The sequence below is a fragment of the Xyrauchen texanus genome, chromosome 1, assembly GCF_025860055.1.
Source record: "Xyrauchen texanus isolate HMW12.3.18 chromosome 1, RBS_HiC_50CHRs, whole genome shotgun sequence".
Lineage (NCBI taxonomy): Eukaryota > Metazoa > Chordata > Actinopteri > Cypriniformes > Catostomidae > Xyrauchen > Xyrauchen texanus.
This window is the reverse complement of record NC_068276.1, coordinates 15820490-15839080: the sequence shown is the minus strand read 5'-3', so window position 1 is coordinate 15839080 and position 18591 is coordinate 15820490. Positions and strand designations below refer to the sequence as shown.

The 18591-nt window shown below is 39.3% G+C and overlaps 1 protein-coding gene across 1 annotated transcript in view; it reads right to left on the bottom strand.

Annotated features, from left to right (window-relative positions):
- Nucleotides 1-17711, bottom strand: part of LOC127644303 (uncharacterized) — a 33983-nt gene extending 16272 nt beyond the window's left edge. The window contains exons 1-3 of the mRNA XM_052127428.1: nt 17424-17711; nt 8211-8255; nt 1835-4438 (exon numbers count right to left, since the gene is read on the bottom strand). Coding sequence (XP_051983388.1) covers nt 1835-4438; nt 8211-8255; nt 17424-17514 — 2740 coding nt within the window. The 5' untranslated portion in view covers nt 17515-17711. The remainder of the gene's footprint in view (nt 1-1834; nt 4439-8210; nt 8256-17423) is intronic.
- Between the last annotated feature and the right edge of the window lie 880 nt (nt 17712-18591).

Below are 18591 nucleotides of genomic sequence, written 5' to 3'. Positions count from 1 at the left end.
TGGCAAGGATTACTACATAATCCTTGTAGTTGGGTCTAAAGGGATCTTTTACCAGAATATTACAAATCGATTAAAGTGGACATGAATACTACAAATAAAGTTCAACTGTAGGTTTTGAAGCTCAATGGGAAGTACAGTATTTGTGTTCGAGTGCATTTAAAGATATTGTTCAGGAATATTTTTACATTCAGATCCCATATGCATGGGGCATAGGAGAAATTTGAGGTTAAAAAAAGATACTGTATGGTATCCAAACATTTCCAAGTTTAAGGGTGATTTCATGCTAGCAATTTTGGTGCGCACATGGGTTCGAATTACATCAAAGTTCAGTTTGTTTTGGTGATGTGAAGGATGTTTTCCGAACTCTGGTGTGCACCCGTGAACTGCACCCGAGACCACTTGAAATGGTGGTCTGTGGTACGGTTTGCTGCTGATATGAACGCAACATATCAAATCGCAAAAGTGAACCGCTGTTTATGTATTTCGATGCAGGCTTCCGATCACAGTTATTGTGGTATTATGCATTTCTCATACCTGCTTGTGTCCAAATAAATCCCCTTCAAAGAGCAGGCTCGCAGCAGACTAACGCTAACATTTAACACATCATTGCACATTCAATACATCTGTGGCAAACAAACACAATTGTCGTGCTGTTTTGGTGGTGCATCCAAATAGATGAATACTTTATTAATACAGCCAAGCGGGCATCTTTGTGAGTTATTCCCTAGCTACAGTGGTAAACAGCTGCTGCTTGTACTCACGTTGATGATGCAATCGGACCTCAGTTTGGGCCCAAATAATATGATGTGAACAGAGACCAGCGGGGCAGGTGGAGGAAACAAAATTAGGTTAACTCCAAGCAATCAAACTAATTGTGAAGCACCCTGAAATTCTGAATGGACCATTTTTATCTACTAACAAACAAAAAAAAAACTAAGTTTACACCACAACAGTGCAGCTTAAAAATACTGCTCGCTTTAGTTAAGTAGCCTATAAATGGGATGTCTTTTCGTTGTCTTTTTATGCCATTCATACCAGATATGATGCCATAAAATGAATTAATATCCTCATATTTCAGAGCTCTATTTGTTTATTACGATATGATAACATGTTGCTTAAAGCAAAACTTAGAAGAAAAAAAATAGGTTACTGTTTTAGGCTAAAGACACTCTGGCACCATGTTAATTACTTTAACTATCACAAACCTAGTATGTCTGGCTCAGCTTAACCATCAGTAAGACTGGCAGTCAGACTCGTGCAGATAGTTTTACTTTGCTTTATTCTCGTTTTTTGCAGTGTTTTTAATGCTCAAGTTGTAGAGTGTATACAACTACGTTATTTTCTTTAGCCTTGCTGCTGGCTTCCAGTGTAGACACATAAGGAGGGGCCTCTCATTGTCATAATGTCTTGCTAAATGGTGACCGCTGCCCTAAAATGTAGCTGAAAGCATAAAAAATTTAGTATAAAAATACACGAGTGGGATATACAGAATTTTGTGACTTTCAATTCTATGGAAATCTGAAGAGCTTTGTGCAGATTCTGTGTGGGCCTGTGTGGGAGATATTGCTTGAGAAAAAAAAAAAAAACAATTTAGTATGTTAATATCCTTAAAGCTAATTTGTAGCTACATAAAAAAATTACATCAACATTTTGAAGTAAAAGATTCAAACACATCAATCAGGAAATGTATTTACTGCAAAAGCATATTTTTAGAACCATAAAATGCTTAGTAAATACCACCAGTCCTTTCGAACACACACTGCTAAATAGGTTAAAGTTCAATCAAGTAAAAATAAGCTGGGATAACAGGCTGCTTGGCCAGAAGACAAGTTACCTGACAGGTGGGTTAGTATTGCGGTCAAGACATGCTCTGCAAGGTGGTAGGCCTCTGCCACCCAAATGTCGATTGCTTCTACCTCTTTGGCAATTAAGGCATCAGGCTCATTTGGAATATTTTGAGGTGCGGAAGATGAGGTGATTGAAGCTTCAAGATTTGGTGTAGCTTTATCAGGCTTTAAGACGGTCTTCACTATGGGAGGTTTCTCGTCTTCCTCTTGGCTGCTCCCGACTTTCACAGCAAAGATTGTTAGGTGCTCCTGCTCCAAGTCCTTGATTATTGCAGGGGAGGATTGAGTATAAGTAGGACCATCAGATTTGGGATTCTGGTCTATGGTTACCTCACCTGGACTGAAGCACTCAGGCTCCTCATCCTGCCGTGATTTCAGACATTCCCTCATAAAGTCCACAAAGCTATCGGTCGCTGCATTTACTGAACATTCCGGCTCTACATTTTCGGTATCGCTTATGGTCTCTGGTGAATCCGGTCGATCTAAAACATCTCTGGAGGCCAATACTCCAGGTTCAGAGTTAGTTATCACTGGTCTTTCAGCAACATTTTTCATAAGGCCAGAATCTTCACTGATTTTGCCAGACTGTTCATTGTAAGAATAGTGGAAAGGTGCAGGTGGGATCTCTTGAATTGGGGACTGTCTACTGATAGAATGGATTGATAACTCTTGTTCTTGCGGTTTAAAATCCAAAGTTTCCACTGCTGACCTCTGATCTTCTGAATCATCAGTTGGCATCTTGTTTAGAGAGATAATTGTCTCAGTGTCATCATGGATATCAACTAAAGGGTCAGATATGAGGTGCTCCGGTACCGCTTCATTGTCCAGCATGCAATTGTTGGCGGACTCGTCAAAATGTTTTGTAATATTTTCTTCAAAGGATTCTTCAACAAAAGTACTGATATTTTGATTGTCTGGAAGAGCACTGGGATTTGAGAGCTTGGGTTTATCTCTTTTATTCTCCTTAAAATAATCTGAATTCAGCTGGTCTTTTAAAGCAAGCTCCTCAGTGGCATAATGATCCAGGTAAGTCTCTACATCACTAGGCTCATTTGAGTGGTCATTTTTGTGAGGGGGAAGGTCAAAAAGTATTTCTCCAAGCTCTTTATCAAGGGTTGACTCTTCAAGGGGTTTGAAGGACAATACACTCTGAGACATAGGTGAATGCACTTGAGAGTCCTCGGAATTCAAACCACCCGAGTCTGGGGAGGACATGAGGAAAATGCCACTTTCATGATCATCTTCGATCATCATGTGATTAGGAGGGTATTCAGCATCAGAGTCCATTTGATTTGTCTGAGAGGAAATTTCATGGTCAGTTTTATGTTCTTCATTTAAAGATTTCACAAATACATTTTCTGGAACCTCTGACTGATCACACTGCTCTGGTGACTCTTTGCCTTCACCTTGCACAATCTGACACTTTTCATTGTCATCCTCCACTCCTTCCACCTCAAGCTGTTCTTCTTCCTCATCACTTAGAACCTGTTCCTCTGTCTCAATTACATTAATAATAGGCACCTGAATGAGCTGCTTTTTATTATCTGGTATGTTCTCCTCTTTTTGAGGTTCAATGTCAAGGTCATTATTTCCTTCTGCTGGGATGCTGCCAGCTTCCTCAATCACTGTATCATCTGACTCCCCAGAACTGTCTACCTCTAGGATTACAGCAGGCTCTAAGTTTCCCTTTAAAGTGCTGTAATGTTGCGTAGAATTTTGGTCCATCTGTTGGGTTGCAGGGGGTGACTGAGACTCAAACTCTGCTGGAGGTGCAGGGGAGGAAGGAAGCTCTTGATTGTCAGGGACTACTTGATAGCCTTGAGTGTCCACTTCAGTTTTCTCTTCTTTGTCCCACATATAGGCTGTAGGTAAAAAGCTCAGGTCGAATTTAGAATATTCCTCAACACTTTCTTGTTTTGATTGCTTATTGTCCATTATTTCTGGTACTTTGATCGGACTGTCCATGAACTGATCAGGAACTCCAGTAAAAGTTTCAGGTGCAACTTCTGGTGCATCAACACTGTTTCCTTTGACCAGGATCTCCTGCATCATGGGCAACTCTTTCCCCTCGTCAAGATCAGGATCTTCAATGTTGAAATCTGGTGCTGGAGGTAAGTGAGCTCTCATCCAGTCAGTGGTGTCCTCCAAGTCACCTCCACGCATTGCCTCACCAAGCACTTCAAAGGGTGATTCCGGAGATTCCTGCTCATTTGACAATGTCGTTTTTTGGAAGGACAAACGGGAGGAAATTCCATGCGTTTCAGTGGGGGACTTCTCATAGTGTCGCTCTTTAAATTGTGGAATCCCACTGTCATTCCTATCAAAATCATTCTTTGCTGCTAGAGCTTCCAATGCTTTGATTCTCTCAGACACTGGTGACGTCTTAATAGGCGAGTCCTGCTTTTGAGTTCCAACGGGGGAGTCAAAAAGCTCCCTTTTCTCTTTGAAAGAACGCTCTACGTAATCTTCAGGTGGTTCTGAAGATTCAACTCCATAAGGAACTTGAGATAAGGAACTTGAATGAGAAGAAAAGTGAAGAGAGGTGGCCATATTCTCTAAGGGCTTGTCAGAGCCCAGTACCACTCTTTTGTCTGCATCCATCATGCAGCAGGAAAGAGAGGAAGGGTTGGAAATAAAGTTTAAAGCATAATCTACTTAGCTACTTAGCATAATAACTCAGATATGCTAAAGCTGGAGACCATAGGCTCTGCTTTTCATAGGCTCTGCTTTTCATGTATTAATTTAGGCTAGATAAGTCAAATTTCAGAGCCAAGGTCCCCAAAACTTTAGCAATCAACAGCTACACTTGAACTCTATGGAGCATTCCCAAGATGCTCAGTTGCTTGCATCAATTTCATTGAAGCTAAAGCGGTCATGCATGCGCTGCATGGTGTAACATATTAATGGATGGAGTTTAATGCCTGCATGCCAGCTTGACAATTTTCTTATACCATTGAGAAATCTCAATGAGACACAAGAAAAATATGTAATGTATTAATGCATAATTCCTGCAGATAAACAACACCCATTTCCCCAAAAAAAACAAAATGGACAATCAAAAAAAGAACAGAAACTTCAAAAGAACTCAATACCCTGAAATACCAGTAAAACTATCAAGAAAGGGCTATTTAGTTAGTGATTAAAAATACTATTACTGGCTAATCTTTTAAGAAAACTGTTAAGGGATATGCCTTTATCTTCTCTCTTTTTTTAAAGATTTGACATTTGAAGCTTAAGAAACCAAATTATGGTGCAGATGGTATAATGAGGACATAATTACAAGGGTCTAGGGAATGCAGTAGTATTTTGGACACATGATAAAAATGGAAATCAAGACCATTTAACATGCATCACAGTATGTTACACTGTATGACTTCCCTCATTAGCATAGCAGCATTTCATTCTTGGCTGAAAGGTGGCAACTAAATTTACAACAGGTAAACTATGAAATCTTAATTTAGCCCTTAATTAAAATGCGAGAAAAATCTTGAACTCTTAAACTACATCATCAACATTATTACATGGAACTATAATAAAGTTGATACCTTAATGAACAGAATAGTGAACATAAGCTAAAAGCATTAGTTAATTAGCAATAGCCATTTCTCCTGACTAGAAGGGTGACATTTAAACATGTTCAGAGGGACCACTTGCACTGTCATAAAAATATGACAACCACAAACACGGTTCAAAATAGAAGCGAGCACTCATGAATACACAATCCTTTCCAAACCTGCCATTTCCTGGTTTTGTTTTAAGATATAATCTCTGAATTTGCATGCTGCAGGCTACATTACTAAAGGCAAGTCATGAACAGGGAGAAGACACTAACTGACAGAAACTGGTATTTTTCACATTTTGATAACAGGGCTAACCAATAAGGACTACAGCTTTCTGAAAAATAAATGTAGATTAATATATAGTGGTAAATGTAAAAATGTAATCATGTGCATTGAGGGCCCTTCAACTTGCATGTTCCTACTCATGCAATTTCTACTTCTAACATCTTTGTATTTGATCCAAGTTCCAACAACTGCAGTTCTGACATAGCAGACATTGTTAACTGAATGTTAGACAATAACATTCTAAAAAAAAAAATAATCTTAGGCAAATGGTCTTGTGGGTAATAATGACATGCTACTATGTGGTCTCTTGTAGCCTATTTTGTGGGATATGTGACTTACTAGTGCTAATGATTCCTAATTTTAAATGCTAAAATGATCAAAATCCTGAAACTAAACAGACAAAAAGAACAAACAAACACAAACAAAGACTAAAACAGAGTATTTCCTCTTACTCTGTGGTAAGAGACAACATGCAAAATGTCTCAGAAAGCAGGTGAAGAGTCAGCGGCCACAGCAGACATGAGGATATAACCCCAAACAGGCATCTTGTGGCTAGATCCCTCCCCAGTGTCACTCTACCTTCAGGACCAGTGCAATGTATGGGTTGCAGCTCCAAACATGGCTTGTTGTGGGGGAGGGGACATCAAGGACAAGAATCCTCAGGGACACCAACCTGATCCATTTTTAGGATTCTGCTCGCACAAAGTGAACTTGAACCTTTCTGCTATCTTAAAATAAGGTGGCAATCTTGGGATTAAGCCGGACCCACAGTAAGGTTGACCTAAATCATATTTGCAGTTAGGTATAAACTTGAGATGATGGAATTTCTAGCATCCGTGGGGACTTAGCTTTCCCATTTTTAATCTGTGAACCATGTCACATATGGGGTGCAGACAAAATGAAAGGGGATACTAAAAAGAAAGCCGCAAATTGCTTGCAGGGTCTCTTTGGTGCCCATTCATACTTGTAGCTGATTGGGTTATTATATGATTGATATATGCCTGGTTTAGAGTTTGTTATGTTAGACCAGATTTAGTATTTTTAAGAGGAGAACACATGAAAGATTCTGGTCAAGAACAGACCATGTTAGATCAAATAAGGCATCTGAAGATCAGAAGAAATATGTATGACCTCAGTTGATGGGTGTGCTTAAGCAAAGGTTGATGATTTCAGTCATCTGAAACTCTTGAAAACAGGTGAAACTTGGCTGATGTTAAGGATTCCAACGTGTATGACTGTAAGGAACAGCAAGGTTCATGTTACGAGACTGTTTGGGGTTGTCAGGGAGGGTGGTCAGATTGAAGAATACACGATAGAGCTGGGCGATATGGCCAATAATATTATCACAATATTGTTTTTCATAATGTTCGATATCGATATTTATCACGATATACATTTCATGCCATTAATGGGGGAGGAAATGCATTCCATATGAATGTTAGACTTGTTTACAAGTAAACTCCAGCAGGTAAGCTACCTTTAAAGTATACTCTGTTTAAGATTTAATCCTACATAAGGTGTGTGACATCTTTTCAATTAAATTTTGACAATTTCATCATCTTCAGTGGACATTTAACACCACTGAAATACTTTGTGATGCTCCACACACCAGCTCAGTAGGTGGCAGTAATGCACCATAAGCTGAAATGCCAACTGGCAATAAAAATCACAAGAAGAAACACTTTCTTGCCTGTGATAGTGCTGTTGATCATGAAAAATCTTTTAACTATATAGTACATAAATAAACAGTAATGTTGTTGATGTCAGAGTTGCTGATGTGTTCATTCAACATTTTCAGTGAGGTCTTGTTTGGTATACAACGATATCATATTGGCCATTTAGCTAGGGGCTACCGAGTCTCATTGCCGGGGAGCATGGCGAGGTAGCCGCTAGTCAGCTAATGCTTCCAAACAGGCTGATTTTATGACTGCGATTCAGCTAGCTGTGTATAACATGTTCCTGATCCGATCATCTAGATGTAGAACATCAGCTAAATATTGAAAATTACTCAAAAGTTCATCATCAATATAGAAAATTATAATTTTTCCGATAAATATCAATATCGTTTTATCACCCAGCCCTAGCACACAGACAGGTTGCGTGCAGATGTAAAACTGATTATCTGTTCATTTTTAAGTGAGAAAAGTTATACAGATCAAAGTCTGAAGAAGAGGACATTCTGATATTCCAAAAAAATGGGTGGGCTTCTAAATTAAGGGATAACATTTCAGACCATTTTAAAATTATTTTGGCTTCCTTGAAACAATTGGTAGCTTTGTTTGTAACTTCTGTGTCCTCTGCTTCATTTCCTACGCCTAAAAGGCGGAACTTCAAAAAAAACTAAGAGCATCTAGTCTGGTATAGAGGAGAGGGTCACTGGCGAGAGGGATGGAGAGCATCATAGCAGCAGCCCAGCGGGATATAGCATACTTAATAGAACTGAGATGACAGAGGAGCATGGTGAGAAAGACAAAAGGTAGAGAAGCAGGCGAGCATCATAAGAGAACTAAACACTTGCCTTGAGGAGACTGAATGAGAGATACAGGTGAGGAAAAAAAGGAATCTGAAAAAATAAAATAGGACAGATGAGAAGTCTTAGTAACGTTCTTATACTCTACCTTTAAAAAATGAAAAATGTTAGTGTAATGCCCAGCAAAACACCTTTTGCATCAAGAGTAAAGGGAGAGAGAGAGAGAGAGAGAGAGAGAGAGAGAGCTGAACACTCAGTCAGTAACCAGTGCTTTCCCCAAAATAGTTTTTAAAGATAACAGCATATTTGACTCAGTCTGTAATTTAAGATAATTTTACTACAAGTAATCGATCATCATGGGGTAGCTGACATAAAATACATTTGGGCAGTTGACATGCCCTGCTTCTAAAATCATTTTAAAGAGCAGTTTGCCAATTTTATTTAATAAATACGCATGCAGCTTTTTACTGTACTGTATTTATATATACACCACCGGACCATTCATGAACTATAAGGACAAAAAGGTTATTACAAACTGTGAAATCTTAAAAGAAATGGTGACCAATCACAGCACCTAAAATATGCTTGTTCCCTTATGCTGCGTTCACACCGGACGCGAATAGCGCGTCAGGCGCGAGTGATTTCAATGTTAAGTCAATGCAAAGACGCGTTACGCGTGTAAAAAATTCCTGCGGCGCGAATGAGGCGTAGAGCGCGGCGCGGTAGACGCGAATACGCCTCATTCGCGCGTCAAGTTCGCGCGAATTGAGCGTCTGGCGCGCTACGCGCGAATGGTGCATTTTGTGCATTCACGCGTTTGATGCAAATTCGCGTCTGCGGCCCGAGTTGAAAAATCTGAACTTTGGCGTCAATTCGCGCCGCGTTAACCAATCAGGAGCCAAGCTGCCTGCTGTCACTCAGGAGGTAAAGTGACGTAAACTCCGGCTCGGAATCTTTCATTATTATTGTAATGTAAAGACAACCAACATTAGTGTCTGGACAGTGTTGAATAAGTTAAAAAACACATAAATAAATAATTTAACCTGATATACTACCATGGAAAACCTGACATTTTTAAAAAGTCTCAACTTAATAAATGTGCATGTTGTGGACCTGACATCCTGGAACTGGGGCTGACAACCTGGGAAAAAAAAAATACAAAATATAATAATAATGGACTATTTTTAGATAGTTTAGCTCTTTATAGGTTTGTGGGTGGCTCTTAAAAGAGCCGTTGTGGGGAAGTCATGAGGAGGACTTCAAACGCTACTCCGTCGGCTGCCATGGTACTGCTCCCTCCGCCGAGAAGTGTGCCATGAAGACATCCCTCACTCGGAGTGCCTCTCTGGAGGAGTTGTTGGCCGCAACCCGACCCAGACCTGGCAGTGGCTCCTCTACAGCATGTCCCGCGCCCCTCGCTGGTGGACCCAAGTACGGCGACGACGACCCATACGCCGCTGTTCTATGGCGTTATATATGTGCCTCATTCCTGAGCGAGTAATTGTAAGTTTTGAGCACAGAGAACTATATTTTGCAAGCACATTGCATTATATTTTGAACAGAAATTAACAATCGCAAATAAAAAATCGTTTGAGCAAAGAAAAAACGATTCCGTGCTCAATAAATGTATTTGCTATTATCCATATTAACGTGCAATAATAACCCTCTCACGCAGTTTACTCAGGTGCTCTCACAAATTTATTCTCTGCGCTCTGTCAAGTCCCTCTCTCTCTCTCGCTCAACCTCTTAATTCTGTGCGCGCTCAACTCTTGACACACGCGCGCGCTCAACTCTTGACACACGAGCGCGCTCAACTCTTGACACACGAGCGCGCTCAACTTCCAACAGCGTTACAAGTGTGCCACAAAATCAACCAATCGGAAAAGTAAAGGTCAATTGTGATTGGCTGTTGGTCTCCAATCACCACGCAGCACAAAGATGACGAAAAATTTATTTTATGGATAGATGTCTTCTCTAGCCACCATCAAACATGACAGAGTCAAATGGTGAAAACTGCAACAATATGCCACAACGTCAGGTGAGTTAGTAATTTCTAGTTTTATGATGTTATGGTTTTCTATGCCTTTGATGAAACCCTGCTATTATCTACGGAAGCGTATTGCATTCACTTGAGAAAAAAAAATCTACTCTGTTTTTCTGAATTAACGACTTAATTATCTCAGAATTACGAGATAATTTTTCATGGAAAAAAAAGTTTTTGCTCTGTTTTTCTGAATTAATGAGATCCCTCAAAATCCTGCCAGGAGCTCTATTTTAGCTGGATGCGCATGAATTTATAGAGATATATTTTAAACTTGGCCTTCAATACAAAGACATTACTGTCTATGACATTTGTAATACTGTCATGGCTGAGACACGCTTTGATCTTCCAAAGGACACTAATTACACGAGAACTACCGGAAGTCTATAACTACTAGAATGGCCATAGTGGTCATTCTGACCGTTCATACTAGACTGTACCAAATGTCATGTCATATTTACATTCGAAACTTCTATTGAGGTTTTAGAATGAAGCTTCTAATGTCTGTCGTCATATTTTATGGCGTCATCACCCTAAAAATGTATTGAATAAAATAGAATAATATGGATCAAATGGAGCACCAAGCGAACGCAGATAGGTCCTACATTATACGATCTTTTTTGTAATATATAATAGTGCTAGACTATATAAATACATAGGCCTATATATATTATATATTAGCCGCTAGACTGCCCCGGAAGGTGCGTGCCTCGCTTTGTGTACAGCAAGTTTTTCACCACAGTGAAAAAGTTTTCGAAAGTCTAAACGCCAACAAACTTGGATTGAGGCGGAATATTTCGTTAGATAAAAACATGTTGTGAATTTTGGAAATTATTACATCTATATATATTGTATATATATATAGCTATATTGTAGCTAATTACAGATACAAATTTGATTATTTATATTTACAGCATACTATTTTCATTATAGTTTTACAGCATGATATTTTTGCTCACTGTAAAACAAATATTGCTTTCTAAATCAGTTTTCCCACAGTTTAGCGAATGTTCATATTCTTTATTAACCGCTTTGGCCATTTTGGGTTAGGCCTATATGTGTTTCATACATGTCTAAGGTTTTTACTATGCATTGAAATACACTTTGGTGATGTTTTTATAAGCTATTGTATTGATTTGTTTTTATGTTACAAAGAGAATAATTTAATATAAATAATCAAATTTGTATCTGTAATTAGCTACAATAGCAAGTTCTGTGGTTGTCGATGAACTAATACATTTTCACATTCATTAGAATTAAAATTTCGTGTCCTGGTGTTTATTATTAATATAACAGATTCATTTATTCATGGATTTTGATTCCAGTAGTGGCTGCATAGGATTGTTTCCAATTTCCAATAACTCCAGAGCGTTGTAAAGTCCAAAAGTCAACATGTTTTGAAAAAGGATAGATGTAATAATTTCCAAAATTCACAACATGTTTTTATCTAACGAAATATTCCGCCTCAATCCAAGTTTGTTGGCGTTTAGACTTTCGAAAACATTTTCACTGTGGTGAAAAACTTGCTGTACACAAAGCGAGGCACGCACCTTCCGGGGCAGTCTAGCAGCTAATATATAATATATAGGCCTATGTATTTATATAGTCTAGCACTATTATATATTACAAAGAAAGATCGTATAATGTAGGACTATCTGCGTTCGCTTGGCGCTCCATTTGATCCATATTATTCTATTTTATTCAATACATTTTTAGGGTGATGACGCCATAAAATATGACGACAGACATTAGAAGCTTCATTCTAAAACCTCAATAGAAGTTTCGAATGTAAATATGACATGACATTTGGTACAGTCTAGTATGAACGGTCAGAATGACCACTATGGCCATTCTAGTAGTTACAGAATTCCGGTAGTTCTCGTGTAATTAGTGTCCTTTGGAAGATCAAAGCGTGTCTCAGCCATGACAGTATTACAAATGTCATAGACAGTAATGTCTTTGTATTGAAGGCCAAGTTTAAAATATATCTCTATAAATTCATGCGCATCCAGCTAAAATAGAGCTCCTGGCAGGATTTTGAGGGATCTCATTAATTCAGAAAAACAGAGCAAAAACTTTTTTCCATGAAAAATGATCTCGTAATTCTGAGATAATTAAGTCGTTAATTCAGAAAAACAGAGTAGATTTTTTTTCTCAAGTGAATGCAATACGCTTCCGTAGATAATAGCAGGGTTTCATCAAAGGCATAGAAAACCATAACATCATAAAACTAGAAATTACTAACTCACCTGACGTTGTGGCATATTGTTGCAGTTTTCACCATTTGACTCTGTCATGTTTGATGGTGGCTAGAGAAGACATCTATCCATAAAATAAATTTTTCGTCATCTTTGTGCTGCGTGGTGATTGGAGACCAACAGCCAATCACAATTGACCTTTACTTTTCCAATTGGTTGATTTTGTGGCACACTTGTAACGCTGTTGCAAGTTGAGCGGCGGTGTGTAAAGAGTTGAGCGTGTGTCAAGAGTTGAGCGCGTGTCAAGAGTTGAGCGCGTGTCAAGAGTTGAGCTGTCAAGAGTTGAGCACAGAATTAAGAGGTTGAGCGAGAGAGAGAGAGAGGGACTTGACAGAGCGCAGAGAATAAATTTGTGAGAGCACCTGAGTAAACTGCGTGAGAGGGTTATTATTGCACGTTAATATGGATAATAGCAAATACATTTATTGAGCACGGAATCGTTTTTTCTTTGCTCAAACGATTTTTTTATTTGCGATTGTTAATTTCTGTTCAAAATATAATGCAATGTGCTTGCAAAATATAGTTCTCTGTGCTCAAAACTTACAATTACTCGCTCAGGAATGAGGCACATATATAATGCCATACTGTTCTGCTCTCCAGAGCAAATACAGAGTGGTGACTCTCTCCACGAATGCTCGATCAACATCAGCCATCTTGTAAAAAGATGGCTGTCAACAGATTTCGCCTCCGGAGTTTCATCGGATTTCGCCTCCGACACGCATCACGCGCGTAAATTTCGCTTCAAACTTTTGTTTTTTACGCACGTCAATTTCGCTCTTGACGCGCGAATGGATTCAAAGTGGTCAAGCATATAACTAGACGCGGTAGGCGCGAATTTGACGCGCTATTCGCGTCCGGTGTGAACGTAGCATTATACATCCATAACTTTTAACCTAAAATCCTGATGGTCATTTAAAAAAAAAGAAATGATCATGGACACATTAAATACCCGTAGACACTTTTTACTGTACAGAAATAATCAAATACAGCGACTTTCTTGATACTGTGGCTGCATAGTATACTTAATATCCACTGTGGAATTTTCTCATGGATTTTTCAATGACCCCTCCCATACTTTGACATCTAACCCCCAACAAGCACCCATATGTTACACAAGTACCATGTGTTATGTAACCTGTTCAGGGAAGCCATTTTCAGCCACACTTCAAACATTAATGTAATTTAGAAACAAAGTAAACATTCATCCAAAAAACCTTTCAACAGGTCAAGTATCAAACTGGAGGCAACATTAGGTCACCACAATTTGATTGATCTTGTATTGGCATCTCAACAAGAACAGGGAGTGCCAACAGTGCAAGTGGTGAGAAAGAGAACAGGCTGATCTAGAAACAGCAGTCTTCAACAGGACAAGCTCTACTGGTCACAAAGGAGGAGTGTACCCCTGCTGCACAGCATTCTTTGCCCAAACCACACCTAACTCTCTTCACTACTTGACACACCCTGCACCACTGACTCTGACACCCTGTACACACCCTCTGACATCCTGATGAGTAAAACAAGGAGTCAGTTATATAGACAGTTTCACTATCTGTGACAGCAAGAATTGGGTGACGCCATTAATTAAAAGGCATTACAATTTAACATCTTACAACAGTTGTATGAATAGCTGGCAAATGAACAATAAGGAAATAAGGTTAAGGAATCTCCAACACTGTCACTGGTGCCCGTGTGACAGTTTTCCCAAGAAGGACACGTGAAGCAGGGCACTTGAAATTAGACACCGGTGTTAGACATAATTTAGCGCAGGTGTAAGCGCCTTTACAGCTTTTCTCTCCCGGACGGGCGCTTGACCACACCCCCGCTGCCACACACGGCTTGTAATAAAACATTTGCAGTAAACAGTAGCCTACCAAGAAAGTCATTGGTCACTATCTTCCTCGTCCTGTGCACTGAAACCACTGAAGTCATCTCCTTCGGTGTCGGAGTTGAATAGCCTCAGATTTAGTTGTCTTTTTGCACTGAGTCAATTCATCACGCTGCTGTTTCCAACGTCTTATCATCGACTCATTAAGACCAAGCTCCCGTGCAACAGCCAGATCAATCGCCTTCAACTTGAAAGCAGCATCATATGCGTTTCTCCATGTCTTTGCCATGGTGAGGGTGACAAAATTACTACCGTAATCAGAATGATGGGAAGTTTGAGCGCTTCGATTTAATCTAAACAGTAAACAAAAAAGTTGTTTTGACCTTAACCCGTTCGGCAATTTCATTGGTCTAATGAAAGCTTCATGCCGCCAAAAAACTGAGCACGTCACAGAATGTTTTTTTTATTTTATAAAATTTGAAAGCGGGAAAAATCCATACATTAGCCACGTCATTGTATAAGCCGCGAGGTTCAAAGCGTGGGAAAAAAGTTGCGGCTTATAGTCCGGAAATTACGGTACATAGTATGAACTATAGCTTAACTTGATAAGTTCTGTAAACTGTTACGGTGGAATTATCATTAGCATTAGTGTAACAGATGGTAGTATTTGTATTTTAGCCATCGCATATAATATTATTGATTGAGTAAAGTTTTCAAACTTAGTGAGTAGCTAGTCAAAATTCCCCTTACAGAACAAAAAAAAAATTCAAAAGATGACAACAGTGTAAGAAAAGCTAACAAAGTTGGCAAACATAACAACTTGCTGAGATCAGCTGCAGAGGACACTGGCGATTGACTGTTTATCACAAGCATTACTGGCTGAATTCAATGCCGCAGTTAGTTAGCAGGCTGGTCAGTGTCCAAGTCCAAAACATTGTTGCTCTGTTCACTGTCACTTTTGCCCTTCTTATGGTCCCTGTACTCCCTTAAGTGTTTTCAATTCGTTTATGATTAGGTCAATTGTCTGATTGAAGGTGGTGTGCATCATTTTGTGCTGTATTTTTATTCTCATAAGAGTATTTCTCTCTAGTTTTTCTCGGATCTTCGTAAATACCATATCGCAAGTAGAACACTTGTTTCGTCGTGTTACCTGAACACTTTTGATGTCTGAAAATTGTGGGTTTTTATTGTTGTTATAGAGCAAAGAAGTTATCCTTGCTGCAGATGGTAGCTAGTGTTGTTGTTTGGGAAAACTTTACCATAGTGACAAAACATTATCCCACCCCCAATCCCCTGATGTAATCAGCAAGCTTTTGGGGCCAGTGCAAAACCAGGGTTTCGGCCCCAAAATGGCCTTTTTGGCATTGGAAATGTGTTGAACATTTTGAGAATTTCCACCGGCCCAGGAACCTGCACCAGAACCATGTTGGTGGAAAAGGGCTATAAGAGTGTTGCCTCAGCCAGCTGTACTGACCTTAGGGATCTCACCCAGTCAAAAGAGGGAGAGAGAGAGATAGACAGAGAGAAAGACAATTTTCTGAAGACAAAGCAAGACGACAGTATTGCCCTGTCTGAAGTAAAATTTGTTTAGATGACCAAAAGTATCTGCTCTTTGGTCCCACATAATGTGAAATCATCTGTGATATGTTGTCGATTACCACAGAAAATAATTTCAACTTGTTTATCCGTTAGTAAAAACTAAAATAAATGTGTGTACACTAGGGGTTGTATGACCACTGATTTATAAGAGTCGACTAGACAAGGCCTACATTCCAATAAAACAATTGAGCCAAGAATGGGCTCATCTAGTACCTTTATATTCATATCATCTTTATTATGTAACAAGAAATTGAATATCATAGCCTAATAAATTGTGATAAAAACAGATGCAGACATCTCAGATTGTGTTTTGGCGAAATAGGGCCATTCCAGAAGGCCTTTGCAGCTAAATTCGTCCATCTAGTCCAATATGTCATCTTTACAGATAGTGTGTGTGACAGTAAAACAGCCTTGTCTATATCCTAGAAGTAAAATTCAGATCTGATCTCAATTTGAACCCAAATGTCCTACACCCAAGGGCTAAAGAGCCTAAAGCAGCACCTGCAGACGTAAAACGAATTTAAAAGGTGCTGAAAATTCGGAACTGCGTGACGTCATAAACCTTGGCGTCTTAACTTCACGTTCTAATTCTATTAAATTCCCAGACGCCTTAATGGAGCCAAATCGAGGAGGCCAAAATCGCTCGATATCTGCTGACGACCTAAATAGCATTGAACCGCCAGCCCCTGTCAACAACAACCTTGCTCTATTGTTTTCACAACGGAAAAATACACATGAACAGAACAAAAGAGAGCATGTCTTTTCACGGGGCAACTGGGAACGCGTTAATATTGATAAATTAACCATTGTATGTCCTTACAAAGGCGTGGGGGTTTGTTTACAATGTCTAAAACGTTACGAAAAAAGATGTGGTGCCTTTAAGACGTTGTTTACACGGCAAGCGACGTGACTAGCTAGAATGCTCTGTTTATAATTAACGGAGCAAAGTCAGCGAACTACTGCAAAACAACTTCGTTTATTATTATGGACGCGTTCAAGCTTGTCGCGACGCGTCATGCAGTTGAGGTGTGAGGGTTTCCCCTTCATTTACATCGTATTCCAGTTTCGGATGTATCTGCACTGCAGATCATCAGCTGAGCCGCAACATGTGCCCATTTCAGCTTGGGTTCATAGAGGTTTTAAATGTCCCCATGTTTCTCCGTTGCCTATACCTAAAAATAAACGTTAGGTCATGGTTGAGAACGAGAACACATTCATTCCGAGCCCCACATCCGCCATGCCAGTTTGCCCTACAGATCTTCGTATTATGCTTATGAAAGGGAGGCGGTATGGAAGGTGTACGTGAGGAATAAACAGTACATAACGCAGGAAAGCCCTTATGGTATCCCTTAATGCATTTTAAACGTGTGCATTAATGCACATTGATTTGAATTAAACTACCAGTTTGCATTGTCCTTAAATGCACCATATTGGCATTCAAATTTATTCTGGTAATAAATTAACACGTATGACTTAGCATCCAAACAGAAGGACAAACCCTTATCGACACTGTTGCATGCTGATTCAGCTTCTCTTACCGGATAACTTCGAGTCTTTGGACGTTGGGTGTCCATCGTTTAGGCCATGTGACGATGAAATCTGAGCTGACTGGGATATTGGATCTGCCATTTTGCAGTGTTATTCTAAAGCGTTTGATGTGTAGAGGCGTTGTCTGAAGTTATGGCTGCTGATTAAATACTCTGAATTTCCCCGATTCACCGAGGATGTCCCAACAAAGCAGCGACGTCACCGAGGCTGAGAAGCTGTGCATATGCTCATAAGGTGAACCTGCCTGAATGTTGCAGTGGATGGGGGCAGTGCAGGAGAAATAGGGCGGGTACACGAGGAGAGAGAGAGAGAGAGAGAGAGAGAGAGAGAGGAGGTGGTTTGACCTAGCGCCATCTAGCGCTCCGTGCATGTCATGTGCAAGGAAGTGTAATCGAGCTTGAAATTATGATCGTGCCTAATGGAAAAACATACATCATAACTCTAATTTAAATAGCTTCGTTTGTGTTCCAGAGTAGAAAAAAATAATAATACGAGTTTGAGATGACATAAGGGTGAGCAAATTATGAGAATAATATTTTTTTGGGGTTAACTATTTCTTTTAATTGCACCAAAATATAAATTATTTTATTTACAGGAAATTAATTATAAATACCAACAATACAGCCAAAAAGTCATTTTTATTTATTGAACTAGTGTCATTTCTTTATGTCCCCAAAGCTGCACACTTAACATCTACAAAAATAAACACAAAATCATAATTTTTCCCCTTTTTTTTCATACATTACTAACATTTTAATACTGATAGTGGAGGTTGTTTGGGTGTCCCGTATTGTCCACTGTTATTATGATGCTGTGAACTTTAGTTTAAGATCTATGCTATGAAATGATGTCACACACTTGGTATGTTAAATATATAGATCAGTGGGTGACATCCTAGTCTGGCCCCCACAGTGAGTCTGGTTTATCCCAAGGTTATTTTTCTCCATGAACCAACAACTTACAGAGTTTTGTGTTCCTTGTCACAGTTGCCTTCGGCTTGCTCACTGGGGTTATAAATACAATTGTTATTTAATAACTTATTTTTAAACACAATTCACAATCGTAGTTTATCAAACTACACATTAAAGGGTAACTAAACCCTAAACCAACTTTTTTTAGTTAATGATCTGTAAGCATGGGGCTTTATTAGTACTGGTC